This window comes from Apostichopus japonicus, chromosome 21 (assembly GCF_037975245.1).
Source record: "Apostichopus japonicus isolate 1M-3 chromosome 21, ASM3797524v1, whole genome shotgun sequence".
Classification (NCBI taxonomy): domain Eukaryota; kingdom Metazoa; phylum Echinodermata; class Holothuroidea; order Aspidochirotida; family Stichopodidae; genus Apostichopus; species Apostichopus japonicus.
The window spans coordinates 18,784,875-18,806,427 of NC_092581.1; the positions used below are offsets into that span (position 1 = coordinate 18,784,875).

At 36.8% G+C, this 21,553-nt stretch overlaps 3 protein-coding genes and 1 pseudogene across 7 annotated transcripts in view; 3 read left to right on the plus strand and 1 right to left on the minus strand.

The window, feature by feature from the left end:
* LOC139962597 (inhibitor of Bruton tyrosine kinase-like) overlaps window positions 1-2,519 on the plus strand; it is a 20,797-nt gene extending 18,278 nt beyond the window's left edge. For all 3 annotated transcript variants that reach the window (XM_071962725.1, XM_071962724.1, XM_071962726.1), the window contains exon 22: window positions 100-2,519. In XM_071962725.1, the coding sequence (XP_071818826.1) occupies window positions 100-228 (129 nt within the window). In that variant the 3' untranslated portion in view covers window positions 229-2,519. The remainder of the gene's footprint in view (window positions 1-99) is intronic.
* LOC139962599 (coiled-coil domain-containing protein 81-like) lies at window positions 1,951-17,417 on the minus strand. 3 transcript variants are annotated; one of them, XM_071962728.1, is made up of 12 exons: window positions 17,154-17,417; window positions 16,253-16,471; window positions 15,166-15,422; window positions 14,400-14,479; window positions 13,789-13,952; window positions 12,515-12,939; window positions 10,251-10,358; window positions 9,038-9,207; window positions 7,778-7,856; window positions 6,849-7,073; window positions 5,971-6,197; window positions 1,951-5,356 (listed from the first exon to the last, which is right to left on the minus strand). In XM_071962728.1, the coding sequence occupies exons 1-12, from the start codon at window positions 17,230-17,232 to the stop codon at window positions 5,092-5,094; spliced, it is 2,298 nt and encodes a 765-aa protein (XP_071818829.1). In that variant the 5' UTR covers window positions 17,233-17,417; the 3' UTR covers window positions 1,951-5,091. The 3 variants fall into 3 exon arrangements, with proteins under 3 accessions (XP_071818829.1, XP_071818828.1, XP_071818830.1); XM_071962727.1 differs by having other exon boundaries at window positions 12,515-12,942; XM_071962729.1 differs by lacking the exon at window positions 6,849-7,073 and having other exon boundaries at window positions 12,515-12,942.
* Window positions 15,967-16,065, plus strand: LOC139963318 (U2 spliceosomal RNA; annotated as a pseudogene).
* Window positions 17,418-19,083: 1,666 nt separating the features above from the next.
* The window catches only part of LOC139962611 (PC3-like endoprotease variant B), a 34,448-nt gene continuing 31,978 nt past the window's right edge, over window positions 19,084-21,553 (plus strand). Inside the window, exon 1 of the mRNA XM_071962749.1 lies at window positions 19,084-19,298. The gene's annotated coding sequence lies outside the window, so the exon portion shown is untranslated. The remainder of the gene's footprint in view (window positions 19,299-21,553) is intronic.

Consider the following 21,553-nt stretch of genomic DNA (forward strand, 5'->3'; position numbering starts at 1 on the left):
ATGATATGGCAACCCCTGGCATGCTGGATCAGTCAGCATGTGTATTCCATGAGTAATCAGGGGATGGATAATCCTTCCTAATCTTATTTCGTTTTGTAGATTGAAGAACAAGCCATGGAGGAACTGCTTCAGATGTATCAGGCAGAAGCCAGTGACAATGAGTTCATCACGGTGGAGCAGGTCAGAATTAAAATGGCTAATCCTCATTGGGCAAAAGGTGTCACCTGACAATGAGTTATTTGCTTTTGCATTTTAAAATGATCGCAGTTCAATTGAACTTCTCTAGAGATTTTTCCGTAACCAAGGTAACAGGTTTTTTGCTCTAAGATTCATAATTAAAATATTGTTTGGTGGTGAAGGTATATATTTCAAATGATTGTGTAATGCATATTGTGAAGATTTTTGGTTCATAGCTTCTGCACTATATGAAAAGTAAAAGAAATATTATTACAAACAAGAAAATGTTATTATTTTTTATGAATGATAGAACATTGTGATATCTAATCCTTTTAAGAAACCAAAGAGTTATAAATTAAGTTGAGCATTTCTCTTGAACCTTTGAAAAGGTTGTTTTGATATTTTGGTTAATAATTTAGTATCTCAGATTAGCTGTATTTTACTCTTTCCTTCAATTCAACTCTGCATGCCATTTCGTGTAGAAGGATTATAATTCAAAAAATGAAAACAGAAGAAGAAAGAAAAAAATATATTTAAGAAAAAAATGTGAAGGGAAGAAAAGGTCAAATTTTTTTCATTTTTTGTTGTTGTTGTTTTTCTTTTCATTATTTGAGACATCTACAGAAGTCTTCAATAATTTATCATTCTTCCATCTTCATATTTAAGTTTCAAAACAACTATCTTATTAACATAGTTGTTTATTGTACTTCCAAAACATAGGAAAATGAATTAAAAAAAGAGAAAAAAAAAAAAAAAAAAACAGACTGATATTGTTATTGCTGATGTTTATAATCTTAACCGTCCTTGTCAAACAGATGAAATTAGCACAAAGTGTGTGTTCTTGTTTTGGTTTGACATGCTACTATTGCAATGATTGTTAATAATACCTCAAGAAGGTCTGTGACTTACCACAGCTGATATTATGAATGTTTGGGTGGGGAGGGGATGGGGTGGTGGGGTTGGATAATTTGACATGATCCAACCATTCATTGGCTGCTTATTGGTCAAATGACGAATGAATGCACGTTTATCTTCAAACTAGCCACAGTTTAGAAACTAATTTATTTTGGTATTTATCAGTAGAGTATCTATGCATGCCCTATGTACTGAATGTAAATAAAGATTAATTAGGTTATTACTATGGTTACTGCAATACATGGTTGTAGTGAGCAAGGTTAAATGCACTCCTGCAGTAGTTTGACAACTCACAGCTACATCATTGGCTAGCTATCTTCAGATGTCAAAGGTCAAACGTTACTTCAATAAATCCAGATGTCACAATTGTAAATATATCTGTGTATTTTTAATAATTGTAAAATATGAAAATGTGTCAGCAATTGTGCCAGAAAAGCATATTTAGTGGAGAGAGTGCATTGTAACATATAATTTCATGTTGAAAATAATGGACTCATTGTGGATCTCTTGTTTGTTTGTAGGCAGAACAGCGTAAAGTTCAGAATGCAATATACTGTCGGTGATCGGTAACAGTTAATAATAAACCGTAGCTGGGAAAATATTGTGCAAATTTCACTTTATCAGTATAAAGCGTAAAAGCTGCAGAAAAAAGTCAGTATTCTCTTGTGCTGCAAGAAAGACTCAAGCTTGCTCTTTAAGATAAAACATTGACAACTCATGTCTCTTAGATATTGGAAATTTGAAGGAAGCAAAATGGATGATTGTCTTTGCACGTTTACCGGATGGTTTTCTACAAGCTTTCAGCTGCCAATATTACAGTCAGTTTGTGTTGTGGGGGAGGGTTGAGTGTTTTCTAGAAGGTGGACATTTTGTTCAATTTGTAGTAGTTCGTTTTGCTGCTTTTTGTCCCTCAACTTTCTGTAGAGTGGAGAGTTAGGGCATAAATCTTATTTGCTAGGTTGATATCGTCTTTAAATCTTCCTAGCTATATTTATGTTGTCTCATATGAAGTAGAATGAAAGTTTCTTAAGTGCACCCAGTGGACTTGTTACTGACTTTTAACGAGTCTATACACTAATTCAACAATAATCCAGATTCCTATTGTTTACCCTTGGCGATTGGTACTTTGTTATTTTATTTCTTATGGTAGTGTGGGTCAGGCAATTCTCAAAATCTTCATTTCATTTGCAAGATAAATGGTTTTAAAGGTTTCATGGGTGAAGCTTTCAAAGGAAATCCATTCAACTGTGTTTCATTTTCTTTATGTTATATCACAACAGTTTAAGTTTGTGTTCCCTACATCCCTTCTACAAGTGAACAATTTTTGCCTGTCGGAGGGTAAATGAGTCTCACAGATTTATTTTGTTTGAACCTGTGAATTTCATTCTTGATATTACACGAGTTAATACAGTTGGACTTGAAAAGTCTGCTCAGTTTGTAATGTGTGTTTTCTTTTTTTTAAACTTTTATAAAATAATTTATCTGAAAACCAGAAATGTAAAAACTTTATGCAAAAAAAATATCAAGACCCCAACAGATGAAAATAAATGATTTCATTACTATCAGAGATTTCAATCCCTTTACTTTTAAATTTGAAGGGACAAAAAACCCCAAAGTTTTCATTGATCTGAGCCTCTGCATGATTGTGGGGTCCGAAACTGCCTTAGAAAAGTGTAAAATGAAGATAAACAAGAAACTTTGCAAGTTGGTGCATTTTATTTGTAACATCTCTTGAGATATTAATTTTCATTTAATGAAAGGGTTTGTGTAAACTCTTTTTCATCCTGTCTTTTACACTTATAATATACTGTGAACTCTTGAGAGATTATGTACAGCCTCCAGGGGTCTTATCAATCATAAATTGTTATTGATAAAGTGCAATTTCCAGGCAAAAATCTAAAAATCCCAATGTAAAGACTTTTATGTTCTTACCCAAATGTGTAGTGGTAATGGGAAATTTAAATCCCTGGTAAAAACAATAAATACTGAAGTTGTGAGTTTAGGTTTACAACTTAATCTCAATGTGTATCATTCAAGTGTAAGTAAATATATAATATAAGCACCTTTGTCAGTTAGCCATCTCTGAACCTTAAAATACTAAAGGAGTAACTTGCACCTTTTCTTGTTCCTAAATTTGAAATGCAGTAAGTGTGAATAGGTAAACTGCCTACATGACTTTGTTAGGTAAACTGCCTAATGACTATGTTAGGTAAACTGCCTACATAACTATGTTAGGTAAACTGCCTACATGACTGTTAGGTAAACTGCCTACATGACTGTTAGGTAAACTGCCTACATGACTATGTTAGATAAACTGCCTGCATGACTAGGCTAGATTCTGCATGTGGTTCTCCACACAGAGCTGAATAAATCACTCTACCTGCTAGTATCATCTTGTCACCCTGGATAGCCAAATGCAAGAAGTCAACTTATGATAATGTGTCGTTTCCACAATAAATTCAATCTTTCAGTTCATATTTTATGACAAAGTGGCCATACTTGGAATGATTGTATCTCTAAAACAAAATTAAAATACTGAAAAGTGCTAGAATAAGTCAAACAGACAAAAAGAGCTGAACCTTTTTCTTTTTTTGTGCATCATACAAGAGTACGCTCTTTAATTTTTTTTGGTTTACACTACCTAATGACTGCCTTTACTTTAATAAAAAATACATATAAACTTTTTATCTATGCAGAGGATATACATGAAACACAGTGAAAAATACATACAAAAAATATTTCTAAATTGGTGAATGCCCGAAGAAAGTAGATCTCTTTCATAAAAAAAATAAATAATAAAATAGAAATGTCTAACAAAACCATTTCAGCACACTAGAGGGATTTGTATTGTAAGATAAAGTGGCAGTTCAAACACTGCACAATCTTTCCGTTTAGCACACAGGTCAATATAAAGCACACATATTCTTAGTAACCATGGAGCTGATGAAAATTCATGAGGCAAAATGGAGGGAGCACACTGGTAATATTCCAAATATTGGCTGGTAGTCCTACATATTGTTTAATATCTCAATTCCAATGAGGTAGTCTGAATACCACCACCTGCAACATAACATGGGGTTTGTTGCTTTAGCACACAGGTCAATGTAAAGCACACATATTCTTAATAACCAAGGAGCTGATGAATATTCATGAAGCAAAATGGAGGGAGCACACAGGGAATATTCCAAATACTGGCTGGTAGTCCTACATATTGTTTAATATCTCAATTTCAATAAGGTAGTCTGAATACCATCACCTGCAACATAACATGTGGGTTTGTTGCTTGAATTAATCCTTCAATAGAACACACTGCTAGGAAGTTGATCAGAAGTTTGATGATCCATCCTGATATAGCATACACCTACTCAAATGACAACAAGTCAAATAAACTGAATAATAAAAGCTTACTGCATGACTATGGTAATTTGTGTATAGTTTTCTATAGCTGCTGGGACTTAGCAACTCTGTGAAGGTAAAGTAACTATCAAACTCATTATTTTGACTTATCGATTACGTAACAAAAGTCTCAAAACATGATCCATGCCATGACTGGGAATTACTGACTTTATGATTGTAACAAACCTATCAAACTGTCACTGTTTTGTCTGGCCTGACTTACCGAATCTATGAAGGTAACGAAACTCTCAAAACATGATCCATGCCTAGACTGGGGGAATTACTGACTCTATGAAAGGTAACAAATATATCAAAAACATGATCCGTTTCTTACTATCATCAATGAATAAGTAGTTGTAGGAAGACAAATTGAGGATAGACAAAATATTTATTCTAACAATTAACCAAAACTGCTGATTTATATCACTTAATTTGCATAGGTTTAGATTTCAATTTTCTTTTGGAAATGTTGCATCAAATATGGTAATTGACCCAAATTGCAATATTACATGATACTTTGCATATCAATTATGTTCAAAATTTAAAACATGATGCTGTCGGTAAAATTTAATCCAGTTTTATGGGTATGATTTTTTTTTAGACTTAAACGATAAGTTGCGATCCGGATATATATCTGGATTCGCTCCAAATGTTCGATTCTCCGCAGTTGGTCAGTCTTCTTTCACACTGCCCGCATCTGTTATACTCGTCGCACTGCTCATGCAGTAGGATGCCCGGACTCTGTTGGCTTAACTTATCGTTCTCTTCTCGATCCTTCTTCAAGTCGGCAGCGTCCTTCCAACTGACTTCCAAGCTCTTCCTGGTATCAAAGGCGTGATCGAAACGGGCTGCTCTATCGGCTATTAGTCTATGGAAGAGAGTACACAGTGGACATATGATTATAACATAAAAGAATCACTTTAAGAACAACAAAGAAATTGAAATAATATTATAAAGATCAATAATAAACAAAATCTAACAAAGAAATAGAAATAATCATAATAAAAGATAAAAATAATAACAAGAAATAGAAATAGAAAAAAATAATACAGTCAATATGAAATATCAGGGATTGGAATAAAACCATGTTGAAGTGTAATGTGTCTCCTGAATTTTAGAGACTCAGGCCTAGCGAATTCTTGTTTCACTAGGTGGGAAGTTTGGCACAGAGTGGAAGGGGGGTGGGGGGAGGGGTGGGATTAGCCTGAAGAAACCAGAATTGTATCAAATCATAGAGTAATAAGCCACAAAACCTTTGTAGCCGTAAAAACATATTTTTTTACTCTGAACAGGGTAAGTGGCTTCCCCCTTTGTCAATTAACTTATTGATTTTCAAATAAATTGTAAGAAACTTTAGGTAATGTTTTCTACTATTCACATTAACTATAACACATTAATGTCCATCTGATACAGAATGTAACCATAGTCTTATTTCAACATTATTTAAAGAAATTTCAGCTGATGAAAGAGCAAGTGACTCACTCTTGTCTCGTTCTATCCAGCATGTCCGTTTCCTCTCGCTGTTGTTTTAGATGTTTGAGGAGCTTCATCTTCTCAGCTTGATCTACGGCCTTTAGCTGCTCCTGATAGACTTTGATCGCTCGCCTCCTCTTATCTGCTAGCTGCTCATTGGTTGCATCATACTTGCCAAAGATGGGCTCCTTGGAGTCTGGAACGGCCACCGGCAGGGGGAGAGGTTTGAATCGAACCTAGAGAAAGATGTGGGATAAAGACCATTACACACAAATTCCTGCAGACAATGTCACAGTTACTGAGAAGACACACAAATACTTCACACTGAAAGTTGAAAACCTCATCTCAATAACCTCCTTACTAACTCTAAACATGGCTGTTTGAAGGAAGTTAACTTCTTTTTTGTCGGACCATTTAACCTTCTTGTCCCTCCAAGGAGATGGATCACATATGATATGAATAATAAACTGAAATGAACTAGATTTGTTCAGACCAACGAATACCTCATTATGGTACAGTAAAATATGATAACTGCTCCTAAGTGATACACTAAAAAAAAATTTAAAAAAAATCTTCTAAGACAATGGAAGAGAATAAGACATTGGAAAGAAATGAAGACAAGAGAACAAAAGAATAAGACAATAGAAAGGGATGAAGACAATGGAACAAAAGAATAAGACATTGTAAAGGAATGAAGACAATAGAACATAATAATAAGACAATAGAAAGTAATGAAGACAATGGAATAAAAGAATATGACAATGTAAAGGAATGAAGACAATGTAAAGGAATGAAGACAATGGAACATAAGAATAAGACAATGTAACAAAAAAATAAGACAATGGAAAGGAATTAATCTAGAAGAGAAACCAGTGTATTGTGCCTACCATGCGGTGATCAGGAGTTTGAAATCTGACAGGTTCACTCTCAGAGAAAGGTAAGATAATTTTAGGGACAGGAAGGGTCAGGGGGTCAAGCTGACGACATGAACGGGGGGTGCACTGTCTACTGTCCAGACAGCCTGTAGTAATAGGGTTGCCATGGTGATTCAATTTTTGCATCTTTTTGTCCTCTTCGTCGAGGGACTGTTGGATCATGTCTCTGATTTGAACCTGGTTAGACAAGAATGGTTAATGAGAGGACAGCAAAGAGTGGTTAGAAAGAGAAAGATTGCAAAATTGGGAAAGATGGGTGGAATGTTTAAAGAAGAGGGTTAAAGAAGAGGATAATGAGAGAGAAAGAGACAGAATAACAGCACATTGAATTGTCTAAAGGCATCTCTCATCTAGCAATAAAACAATTCAAAATTAAACTTCTCAGCAAAAACAGATCAATCTTGTATCTATTCCCTGTATTTAATTTCAGTTCAAATTCAATTCAAATAAACTTTATTAAACACCAAAAATGGGGCAAATACAGCTAGCTATAAACCAAAGAAAGATTGACTAAGAATAGATAAAGCAGAAATAAATGCCTGCATCTGATAATGTCACCTTTTCTACAGTTGTCGCGAGGGGAAAATGTCTTTTTTATTTCAATTTTGTATCGTAACTATTGAAGTTATGAGTTAATGGTAGAATACCTAAATCAATGTGACTTTTTCTAGATGAGAACTGATCTAGTTTTAAAGTCAGGGATGAAGATGATAACAAAAAGAGAGGAGAAAAAGAAGAATAGATGAAAATCATAAATGACAAGGGAAACTAAGTGTTAAAGAACTATTTGTTGTTGTTGTTAATATTAAGCAGTCTTACACTAGGGCAAGGAAAAGGAAGGAATGAAGTGCGGTAAAAGTGATCAAAATAACAGAACTTACCTGAGCAGACAAGGCTCGTTGATACATGTCTGTATGGGCAGCTTTATCACGAAGATACTGCTCTCTCTGAGCTGCTAATCTAAAGTTAAAATCAGAAATGTCCAAAGTGTCACTGGAAAGTCTCATTTTGCCTCCCTTAGGAACCAATACTTTTTCATGTTAGCATAAATTGTCTCTACCAGAAGTTGTGACTAAAATACTTTTACAACACGGCAGTTTTTGGTCTGCGACCAAAATGTCCTCAATTATATTCAAATTTCAATCCTTCATGTTTTTGCAGTATAAAAAAAGGGGGCAAAAGCTTGACAATTTGAACATTATATGTCGGTGGAGAACTAAAGCAATACAATCTAAGCTCATGTAATGACATGGATGGAGAGAGATAATGTTGTATGAAAGATACAACTGCTTATATAGTCTGTAAACAAAGATAGTTTATGTTTAAACAAATATTTCTATTGTCCAAGCTGACTCTCTCTCGATCTCTCTGACAAAAGGTGTAAATTTTCTACACTAGTCATTGAAATCCATCCAGATAAGCCTGTTTAACAACAAAGACAAAGTTTATCTATCTAGCAACATCATGCGTCATATCATCATACAAATACATTAAACAAAAATCTTCATTTTTCATATACAATAGGAATATAATAAATTATGAAAAGATATTATATTCTGATGGAGATTTGATGTTGGTAGTACATTGACATCTAAACAAACTTTCCAAATTGTATCACATCTCACAGCCAGTTGAGACAATTTCCTAATGCTAATACCTCTCTTAACTGTACTCCAATATCATGCTCTCAAAGCACTGGTATTGACAGTACAGACAGTTCCTAACCTTGATCTAGAAACATTCATACTGCTCGTACTGACAATACAAGTGCTCTGAAGCGGGCCATGACACTACAGTATAGAAAAAATTGTCCCAACTGGGTGCATCTCAAGTACAGTACAAATGGACAGCATGATTAAAGAGAAAATAAAGCTTTCACAGAACAAACAGGATGACATCACAGACAATTTAATGGGTCCTTTTTTTCTGGCCTAGTAAAGAATTCTTGTAAAAACTAAGGTACCCTTCAAACAACCATATCTATAGTTTGGGACAGTGTATTTGAGGGTTTTCACTTAGCAGTGCTGGATATCTTTGCCTTCCCTCTCAGTGTCACATTGTCTGTCACAAGAATATTTCTTTGAAGGAAAGAGGGGTGGGGAGGGAGGGGGAAACAGGAGAAAGGAAACAGATAAACTTACTCTTCTGCCAGTTGAACTTGTTCCAGTCTTTCTAGGAAGTCCTTTTCATTTTTCTGTTTCGATTTGGTCGCAGTCTTGGCTTCTACCTGTTCTGCTAAGTAGCTTGCATATTCGTCTTGCATGAACAATCTCGGTGGGGTAAGGGGACGGGTTTGGAAAATGTACGATCTCTGCAAAAAAAAATGATTTTTTTTTTAAAGATTTGATTAATTAATGATAACTAACTTAATTTTACAAAAGAGATTACATGACCTACTTATGCCATTGTCATTTTTTAAATTTTTATTTTTGTTGCATTTTAGAAAGATAGTATATTTAATATTTTTTTATTTCTATGACCTAAAATAGTAAACTATAATGTATAGGGACAACAATATAATACACTTGAAAACACTTTTTAAGTATTTCAGTCACTTATTTAAGTGTGTGTTTCCAAAAACAAAAGGGTGTGTTTCCAAGGACTCTAAGTGATTAATCACTCTGGGGTATGCTATTTTAGGTCAAAATTCTCCAGAAATGGACTTAAGCATAGCTGACTGTTACAGGAATTTACCAACAAATACCAGGTTTTAATCATGACCCAATTTTGCTGATCAATGCTTAAGTCACAAAATTAAACAACAAAAATGTTACATGACCTACTCATGACACTGCCATTATTTGAACTTTATTCTTGTTGCATTTTAGAAAGATTTAATATTTATTTTTTAATTTCTGTGACCTACAATAGTAAACTATAATGTATAAGGGCAACAAATATGATACATAATGGTATGTTTTGATAAAGATCCTAACATGGTTTCCACACTTTTCAACAAATCACATTCTATAATTTTTAAGACCAAAACATGGTTGACAGTTGACTATGTAGCCTACACACTAAAGAGGACATAATGTTAGGCTACCTATAGGAGGCCCAACAATTGTGACCTTTACAATATACAAACACTGAACATTTAATTGTAAAGTTTAAAGGAAAGGTACAAATCACAAGCTTGAACACTCCGGACAAAGAAATGTTATTTTTGCCCAAGAAATAGAGTGACCTCTTACAAGAAGGCATGAAAAATGAGAAGTGTTCATATAAGTTTTTTTTCTTCACTTTTCCAGATTAGACCTCAAATTGAAGGACTTTCAAGATCTAGGAATGAGATATTTCATGTTTACAGACTGTGTGGGGACCACCATGTTTAAAATTATCAGGCTTACTCACATGAAAGGACGTCGGTCTTTCCTTCTTCTTGGTTTTAATGGCTTCGCTAACTCCAAGATTGAAAGAAGCAATCTTTTGAGAGTGATGACGGTTACTCAAATTTTGAGCCTAAAGAAAATTAAGAACATGAAATAAAAGTAAGTAAGTAAATTATAAACCAAAAAATTGATAAAGCTTACTTACTACTACAAGCTCTTGACCAAATTAATTGCATAAAGTTAATTATTCTGTTTGTAATTTACATTTAACATGTTAAAGATTTCTCCCATGTATCATCTATCCTACTATCCCTCCCAACTGCCCACCAGGGTTCATTTTAGATCTTTCAATTTGCTTAGCAGTACTGCTAATCAAAATCCTGAATTGATTAGCAGTTTGGTAAAAATGGTTAGCATTTTTTTTTCTGTGCACGTGCGCTGCACGATAAAGATAATGTCATAAATGTATCCCTGGCACTGGGGGCGGGGGTCTCCCTCTTTGGAAATTTTGACTCTCAACTCTCAGAAGAAAGTTTCAAACATATCTTTCCACTTTTAGAGGGAATGCAATTATGCAAGCATTCACGATGTGGCATATTGCGCAGTAACGTTGATATATCGAATTTCGCCGTTGGCCCCATAAATAGTTACACAAATATCAAAAATCGTGATGAATTTAAATTTTATTGCAGGATGTTCACGATATTGATTAAAATACGTCAAAAGTGCGCGAAATCATGTATATCCATGGTAAAATCACACTAGGTTGCCGCCTAGCTTGCCAGTTACAATAGTTTGCAGTTTTGATGTCAATAAAAAAGTGGAAGCATATCCCAAGTAAATATTCCGTAGCTAGCTACCGATAGCAGCAACTCGCTTATTATCCACTGCTATTGTCCGCCACTAGTATTGCTTATTGGCGGCTGCTATTGTCCGCTGTTATTGGTAGCCAACTTCAGCTTGATGCAGACTGAGCCCGCACCGGTGGATCGGAGTACGAGTGCAAAAGTAACGTTATATTATTATTATTGCGTAGCTGCGTAGGTCAGATCAGGCATAGGCCTAGTAAATTATTTGAATCAAATGCGAAAACAAAACTCCAAAAGTGTCAGATAAAATAGTAAATATGAGTGTAACATTTCGTGCCAATGAATCATGCTCTGTGTGATAGTAATGTATGTGGTTATTTGGGACTTTAGGCTGCTATACTCTAGGCGTGTGTAGTCTAGGGGCCTACCTTGGGTTGTGTAGCAGTTGCGCAATACAAAGTATCATCTTGCATCGCAAATGTTAATAATCGCATCGCAAAGTGCGATGCGATACCGCTTAAAATGAACCCTGCTGCCCACCCTTCTGACCCTCAGAGCTGTTCTTCTAGAATAATGACAGATTGCATCATATGTTGGTATTGTTGAAGGAGTATATATGCTACCCCCCTACCTAACCCCTCCATCACCTGACCATATCTCTACCCCTACTATATCCTTACGGTTTCCCAAACCTGTTCTCTGATAATGCTCTTTGTAGCCTTCATATGCTAAGTTGTTGAAGGAGTCTATTCTACACCCTCTCCCTTACCCCTCCATCCCCTACCCTCTCCCCTTACCCTGCCGCCTCCTAACCTGTTCTCTGATAATACTCTCTATACCCTTCATATGCTGATCTTGTTGAAGGAGCACATTCTACTCCCCCTCCCTTACCCCTCCTCCTATCATCTCCTCCCCTCTCCCCTAACCCTCCCATCTTCTGGTTTTCTCACCTGTTCTCTGATAATGCTCTATGTATCCTTCAGATGCTGATCTTGTTGAAGGAGCACATTCTACTCCCCCTCCCTTATCCCTCCTCCTATCATCTCCTCCCCTCTCCTCCCCTCTCCCCTAACCCTCCCATCTTCTGGTCTCTTACCTGTTCTCTGATAATGCTCTCTGTGTCCTTCAGGTGCTGATATTGTTGAAGGAGTATATTCTACTCACCCTCCCTTACCCCTCCCTTACCCCTCCCCTCACCCTCCCATCATCTGGTTTTCTCACCTGTTCTCTGATAATGCTCTCTGTGTCCTTCAGGTGCTGATATTGTTGAAGGAGTATATTCTACTCACCCTCCCTTACCCCTCCCTTACCCCTCCCCTCACCCTCCCATCATCTGGTTTTCTCACCTGTTCTCTGATAATACTCTCTGTATCCTTCAGATGCTGATATTGTTGAAGGAGCATATTCTACTCCCCTCCCTTACCCCTCCCTTACCCCTGCCCTCTCCCCTAACCCTCCCATCTTCTGGTTTTCTCACCTGTTCTCTGATAATGCTCTCTGTGTCCTTCAGGTGCTGATATTGTTGAAGGAGTCTGTCCTGTTCTTGCTCTTTCTTTCTCCTCTCAGCCTCGAAAGATACTGGCACATTATTGACAGCCCTCTGGTGACACAGGTAGCAGAGCTCCTGGCCTCCACCCCCATGGCCACAAGAGGAACCAGGAGGGCTGAGACGACTCTTGCTTTGGGTAGTGTGAGGAGGGGTTGGCGGTTTCAGGACACGTTGAGATTTTGGTGGTGGAAGGTAACCTGTCGGTGACGCTGGTTTACTATTGGGTGGTGACGGAGTCATAGCATTCCCTCGGATTCCTCGAGGCGGCGTACAAGCGACGAGGTCGTCCTCTAAGCTGATACCGACGGCTGTCGGTATCGCAGGACGAGATGAAGTTTCCCCTCGAACAGCATCTTCTGGAAAGAATGGAAAGTAAGTTAACCGTAAGGGAGCTAATATATTGTGCCTCCTCTTCATGGTGCAGAGTTTGAAAGAATGATCTGAGATAAAGAATATTCATAAAACCCTAGCCCGAAATACTTGTCCAAAAGTGTAATGTCTGGTTTCATACATAACTCAGTGCAGGGATCATTTTACCTTTGATCCTTCAGCTATTCTGGCAATGTTTACAAATGTGTAATGAATATGTTTACAATATGTTGCCTTTGTAGGGAACATAAGCTGTCAAGGCTTTCCATAAGGATAGCAAGGGGAAGTGACAGAGTTTGTTTTGTCTAGCACTAGGAGAACAGACAAAACACAGTCTCAAATTTACTCCAGTTACTATAACAACTAGCAATCCATTTGAAGAAATCCTTAAAGAGACACTGTACCAAAAATTAAGAAAGGCTTGATCTAATAAAGTTTTCACTTTCTTTGTGGGCTAACACCCCCTCCCCCATACCCAACCCTTCTTTACACATCATTAACCATTGGCAACACTGTCAATCAATATAGTATATTCTAGGGACTCTCAACAGGCAGATTGTGGGCTAATTCCAGCCTGCAACAGATTTCAATCCGGCCTCCGAAAGAAAGACCAAACCACAATCTTGCACTAAACTGGTATGCAGGCCTTAATGGCCTTATGCAAAGGCACCCTACAGGCCTATCTTGAACATTGCTCAAGCTAGGCATAACAATTGTTTTAATTATCTGGCCCTCTGCTCTAACCGATATTTTTCTCCGGGCAATTTTCAAACTAAAAAATGCTGTGAACTACTGGTACAACAGAAAAATTTAACTTAATTTTAATGTCTCACCAGCTTCGTTATCTAGTTCATAGCCGGCCGCTCCATCAGTAAATATATCTGCCTCAGCCTCTCCTCCCACCTCCTCAACTTCTTCGATAGCTGGCATACTCCCCTGAGCTTGCATGTTATCACTCTCCAGCATTAGGCCATCTTTACCAGCTCCTTGGGTTATCCTGTCAAAGTGATTGAAAAATCGTTCTCGTCAATTTCTATACCTTTTTTTAGTCTCTGTTACTTATTTTGCTAATGAAGACTTTTTTCTTTCAGTCATATCTGCTGTAAAAAATCTAAACAAGAAATGATTATAATTCTATAATAATATTACCATAATTAATGGTGCAGTTTGTCCTAAAGTATTTTGCAACAAGCAAAAGGGACATCGGGAGTGAGATCAGAACTTCTGGGATATTTATGTCACTGGATCCCGTGTTGAAAGTCTTCACTTTTCCTTAAGTATATCACTAAAATGAGAATAACATTATACTTTTTTCCAATATTTCCCTGGACACCCTAACTGACCACAGGTCCAGTGCTTTAGCCCCCCCCCCTACCCCAGGCCTGTTAATGTGGGATTTTTCAAACACAACCAGGACAGACAATTGAGAAATTATTCCTCTTACCTTGGAAGAACCAGAGTATTACTTGTTCCCGGTCTTATACTTGAAGCTCTGGAAATGACAGAATCTGTAGTGTCTGGTCTCTGCAAAGATGTCAAAATAAAAATAAAAAGAGAAATAAATAAGATGACACTCTTATATTATTATTTCTTTATTTCTTAATTTCCATCATAATGTGGTGAATAAAACAGACTACCACCAATTTAAAAAGTTCTTCCCTTCAGAATTGTTCCCAAAACATTGTAGAGTGTTTATCACAAGGAAAATATGTTTTAGGTAGAAAAGAAAAGAAAACCTGCTGGGATGTCAGCAGTTAAAAAAGGGGTAATTTAGCACCACCAAATTTAATCATATTTCATCTGCTAAAATTATTTGTTGACAGTTTGAATTCAATGCCTAAATTCATTTACAAATATTGAAAGGACTTCTACATGTACAAATAATACTACTTACAATGCACGCAAAAACATACGGTATGCATGTTGATTGAGTGATATGTTAGGAGGTGATGGTAGGGAGAGGTATATAAGATATGCAATCACGGATGAATTATAATGCAAGAAAGAAGTTTTTGGCCCAAAAAAAGATGGGGTCACCTCTTCCAACTTTGCCCAAAGAGTAAGGGCTAATTACTAAATTACTAAACTTAAAAATATAACAAATGATCAACTAAAAAAAAATTTAAAAAAATACTAAACAAATTCAAACATGTTATGACTGCATAAATCTCCAGGGTTATGTCTATTACTGAAACAAAATTGTAACTTACATTTCTGAGCGCTTCTGAAAGCTGTCCAGATCCGTCCATCATGTTCATAAACACTTTGAAGAATTTCATCTTGACTTTACCATCCCTGATGAGGAGTTTGCCAATCCCACTGAAAGTAAACTCGACATTCCTCCTAGCTTGAACCGCCCTAGAGAAAGCTTGCAACACTTCCTTGACGCAACCCTCCACAGTGTCGCGATCAAACGGGCTCTCGCTGGAGAGGGCTGAAAAGTTGAGTTGGACGATTGGTATTTGACCTGCAAGAATCATAAAAATATCGAACAGGAATGACAAAATAACCGAATAACAAAAATGTTTAATTATTCTGTGTCAATTGAAATACTTAGGTGGTAATATGAGTAATGTTTCTCACATGTTGAAGAGGGAATAATTTGAAGGGTAAAACCAGAAAGAACAAGATAGGTGAAGGCACCAAATCTTTTTTGAAAAAAAAAAGCAATGCTTCAATATTTTGCAAAGTAAAAAAAAATGAAAGTTGAGAAATAAACAAGCAGTATCTATAACAAGAAGTCTGTGTAGATTGCTGTCTTAAATATACTTTTATACACTTTAGGAAATAATAAAAGTCAAGAAACCAAATATTTATAACTTTATGTCAACTATTTAGCATATTTAGAAATTTCAAATCAAAGAGTGAGGCCTAATGAGTTTAGTTTTGATATAACTTAATAAGAACAGCACAAGTTTTTCCCTAGTATATTCTCTACAGTTTATATGTTACTGGAACAGAGAAAACAAACATTGATAGACAGATACACAGAGAGGTATTTATGTCAAGAACCAACTTCTCGGCCTTTTGGCTAAGATCATGTGTAGTATCTGTTCTTTTTCGAGGGGAATGGTGATACACACCAGACGATGATCACATAGTCACAGTCTCGATGCAAGGGGACTGGGGTTGAGAGCGAATCAGTCGTTTGGTAGTTTAGTTTTCGTGCCCAGGTTCTTTCCTGTGTGACTTTTCTTAAAAAGTATCAACTACAAGCAAATTCACATAAATGGTATTAAGATAGAGAGAGGGAGAGAGAAAGAGATTGGAAAGGAAGAAACCTGCATAAGTACTAACCTGATGTAAAATGCTTTGGATTCTGCAAGCCGTGTGTCTGTGCAAATTTCTCTGAGAGGACAAACACTGGTCTTTGTATAAGCATGAATTTATTATTGCCAATATCAAGTTTCTTCTGACTAAAAGTGAATGTCCCAATTCCTGGTATATGAACACCTTTCTGAAGATTCATGTGACGTTCAACAAAAGCGGCAACATTGTCCCAGACACTGACGATATCTGTAATATCAAGAGATTGAGCAACTTTTCAGAAATTGAAAGTAAATTTACACATGTACTGTATATTTAACATTGGAGCAGTTTAGATCATGATAGCAACAAACAAGGCAAACATTTAGACTAGCATCAAGTTACATATATTAATGTTTAAACTATTCACATTTCACTACAGCCTTGATTGATAAAAAATAGGTCAAATATAGCAATAAAGAAGGCACTATGCCTATAGTAATCCATGGGCCTACAGTAAGGCATGGTTTGTTGTTGAGAAGTTCTGCATGGATATGATAGATTTCCGATGAATAACGACTGAGAGAAAACATTGAACTAATTTATTTACTCTATTGAACTAATTTATTTATTCTATATATTCAACTGTAAGGGGTAAGTTATAGGCAGCATTTGGCAGGGCAACAACCACTTGCCCTAGCCACAAATTGGGCTTGATCACACCAAACCTGCAAATTCTAGAAGTAGACAAGCCATTTGGCTAGTAGTACTGATTGGGGGGGGGGGGAGGGGTCTACCCCATGGGCAATGATATAACACTGGTTACAAGCAATTAACAAAAATTTGCAAAAATTTGCACACTGGTGTAACAATTCCGGTAATCATAAATCATGATTGCATGACCGTGATTAGACCTTAGGCTAATGTTATGATAATGTGCATTGTAACTTACCATCGTCCGAGAGCTTCGGAATGGCAGAATACTTGTTCTTCTTCGCCTCGGCGACGAATTCCTGAAGGGCGTCCGTCATTCTCAATTCACTTATCTAGTTATATTTCACACATGCTAAATGATCACAAAAGTAAAAAACAATCTTTCTGTATATAATTTAGTTTTAATGTATTCTACAACGTATGTTCCATGTAGTCCCAAAGGTAAGGTATCTGTGTAGGCAGGCGTGTATTTATTTATCATGCATTGTCCATATGATTTGGCAACCGTATTGAATGTGTTGTATATAATGCCGCGGTGCTGGGTTGCTATAGCAATCCAAGTGTTTTCACAATGTGACATTACGTAATGTGAAGGTACTCACTTATTATTGGACGCCTTGAGGGCAAATATTAAGCACACTACTGAATGAGTATAAATGAAAGTGGGACTACAGTCTATGTATAAAAGAGTCTCAAGATTGACGTTAAATTGACGTTGTAGTTGTAGGTTTGGGTGAGGGATTAAGGTGTGTACGAGATCAATCCAACCCAGAATATTGCTAGAGGTGGAAGTATTCCACTAACGTGGTGCTAATGAGACAAAATAGTTTAATAGTTCCTTCTACAATGTTTCAAAGTTTTGTGGTACATATCAGAGCTGCAGTCAAGTACTTCTATGTATGTATGTATCTATGTATATGTGATCTTCCCGCAATCAGGAACTCGCGAAAGAAGCCATGGAGGCTTGTAGACTCGCAAGCTGACCTAAGCCAATCTCTCGGCACACATCCATTTAACGTCCATGTCAGGAGGTTGTTATTGAACAACACCCTTGCCAGACGACACACATTGCTGTCGGCGGGGAATCGAACCGGGGATCTCATGACTGCAGACTTTATGCGAGTACCAAGTCCTTCCCAGTACTTGAGGTTCCTAGTGCCATAGTCCGAGTTCTGATATTTTTTCATACGAGTACCGGGTACCAGTGTCCAAGTACATCATTTTAGAACCCGAGTATGAGTCATTTCTTTCACATAGAAGAACCCTATGCTTATAACTGTTTCATGATAGTCATTTTATTCAAATGATGGAGCAGTTGAATCTGATGACGTTGCTCGGAACTTGTTTTGCCTGATACAGGACGTCTGAATATAATCAGTTATTTTCAGTTGATTGGAATCTCAAAGTGGCAGTAGAGCAAATTTCTGATGTGTACGCAGTAGTAGTAATGCATTCATGTTTATTATGGTTCCGTATGTTAACAAGTTCACATAAATCGTTTATGTAATCTTCAACTCCGTCAGCCCGACTGCTGTACGTTTTGCCTTACAAAGGTATTTATTTGTAAAGTAATCTTTGTTTGCGATTAGCAAGTACATTATATCGAGTTCATGTTCGACTGAGTACATAAGGATATGAGTACGAGTACTTTTACATCCGATTATTTTTCACCGAGTGCGAGTACCGAGTTCTTGTAAAAGGTACCAAGTATTTTCGAGTAGGCCTTCTTAATCACTGGTATATATGATTATTTTAAGAACTGTGTTTATTTCATTGCATTGGGATGATCATCATCATCAGTTCGACCTCGGTCGACCATTATCATCATGAGGGGTAGGAGAAGTTGGCTGGGCAATAACCTGGCATCGAGATTTTCAGTCATTTCTGTCTTCCATAGGGGTTGCTAGCTCAGACGTACTTTCAGCCCCACTGTTGGGATGACAGTGGTCATGTAAAGCATTGTTAAGATTTGAGGTTTTCTTTTAGGAAGGGTGTTTGAGTGATGGGATCTATATGTACCTCGAGATCCCCTCTCTCCCCGAGCTCCCTGGAACACTAATACGCCTCACCCGGAAGTGGGCGTGGTCTGCGTATTGCAGCATGAAAGACTTGTGATTCAACTCGAAAAGATGAGGTTTCAACACGAATCACTTGAGATTTAACCGTAGCCGTAACGTTTCCGGTAAACAACAAGCAGGCAGCGCTGTCACTGTCAGTACCCAATTTTCAAGTGGAATCGATCAAAGTCTAGCTAGGTCCAACTCTCCCAGATGATGCAAGTGAATTTCTCGAGGGCTAAGGAAGAAAGTATTTGACGCTGCTTGCTGTGGTGTGTCGTTGTTAAGGTTGTTTTCTGAAATTCTGACCGACTAACAATAACTGTGTAAGTTAACTCCGCTGTTTACCTGTGTGCTGGTGACATTACTGTAAATGTAACTTGTAAGAGTACGCTAGGCTTATTGAAATCGCTGCTACATGTTGCAGGCCACTATACTTTAGTTAGTGACACAAATTCGTCAAGTAGGTTGGCCTTATACGTTTTAACCAGTACTGTAGGTTTGTTGTATGATGGGAAACTGTCTCTTTTTCGTCAAACTTACGTTAAGATACTGTACGCCTAGTTGGTTCAGTCATTATTCCTCATTTTACAATTGTTATGAATAACCACTTAGTCTTACTTATTTCATTGCTAACCTCATTCCATTCAAAGAACAGTCAGGTATGTACTAGTAAGGGTGCCAGAAATGGTGATTTAATCTCTGAAATGCCAGTTGTGTTCATTCCATGACCGGCTTCAAAAAGTAAACAAATCAAGGTTGCTTTAAAATCATGGTAATACTATTTCCAATCAATTTCATGAAAATCAATATAGACTATGATTTATTGACAATTTTAAGTTTTCAATCAGAAGAAATAAATCTTTAATTCATGTTATACTAAAATTGATCCTAAATGTACAACAGGTGTCAATCATGTCATGATACAGTTGATATCCTGATTTGTGGTTTGATGGTTACGTGGTTAGATGTGGTGTGAAAACAAAAATTGGTAACTTTTTATTGAAATTCTTTTCAGTTTATGTATTAGAAATCACCATGTGTGATACTTGGTAATATTTGTAAACATCCCCCCCCCAATCCCATGCCCTCTCCAGACCTATGCCTGTTAATGTAAGGAATCCATGATTAATTATATAATATAGTTCTGATGTCCCTCATTTCTTATTATTTTTTTAAAATAAAGCACTCGGTCATACCTTCTGTTAAATACAGCAGTAATTCTTTGAGGCCACCAACTTTTCTGATGAACCTTCATAGAAGTCCAGTTTGTCCAATAGACAACCTTTTATAAGACTTACCGATGAGCCAGTATTGTATAATAGATGTGTTTTACACTGAGCTATTTGCTGAGTCAGTATCTCAGCATTTTGATGATTCCTAAATTTCAATGTAAATTAGCAAGCATTAATGGATAACAGAAAAGCACAAACACAGCTTTAGACTTCATTGAACCCTAGCTAGCATGGTCAGATACATTTAACGGCTCATGTCCCACTCGTTGCCAGTTGTTTTATTTGGACTATACCATTCGATAATAGGTTGGCATCAGATTTAACAACATAAAAGGTCAGCACCGTCACAGATTAAAAATAATATATATAAGTAATATTAATTCACTAAGTTAAAAGAGGTTAGGTATGTTTAGTGTGGTTATCAAAATAATTTGATAATGACAATACAACAACTGTTTTCGATGTTACACAAATGCTAAACCCCCCTACTTAATAGTGGAATATATCTACCGACTGGCGACGAATGGGGACATGATCCCATTTAACCACTATGGTGTACCCACTGTATCAAGGAGTGTAAATCAGCTCTTGCTATTCAAATACCTTACTATCTGTACACTAGAAACACAAAGGTTGTGTTACTTCCAGTCATCCATTCACTATTACAAAAACGATACTAATTTGTGCCATTCGATTCGACCATTTAGCCACACACTGTAAATGTCTTTTAGTTTTGGTCTAAATTATTTAATGAAGCTTCCTATAGTTGAAATGTACGTACAGTAATTTACCATCCCAGTATGCAATCATGAAGATTTGGATGGATTTATATTTCAATTGACTGTGTGAAAATACAACCCAGTTAAAATACCCATTACACTGTTTACGATAGACACCGGCATAGTCTGAACCTGATATTAGGTGTGGTTCACCTACTGTACAGGGCCACACTGTAATCATAGGCGTACAGTAGGAGCCTAATTTGATTTGGGGGGCTGTATCGACTTGCCCGAAAAATATAACCAATTTTTTTGCGTGCTCCGAGCACGTTCAACGTGTTAATGTGCATATCATGTATAGGCATGCATCGGTTATTACATCCCATGCCAATAACATACAATCATTTTCCGTGTTATTACCCTTCCATATTGGTTATAATTATTGGGGAAGTCGTTACAATAATAATGATAATAATAAGTTTAACCATTGAAAAACACATTGCAAATTATTCTTCTTTCAGTAGGTGCTCGAAAAATTCTCAGCATATTGCCCAAATTTTCACAAACAGTTTTGGTTGGGGGGTTCCAGCCCCCCCAGCCCCCCCTCACCTCCTACGCCCTATGACT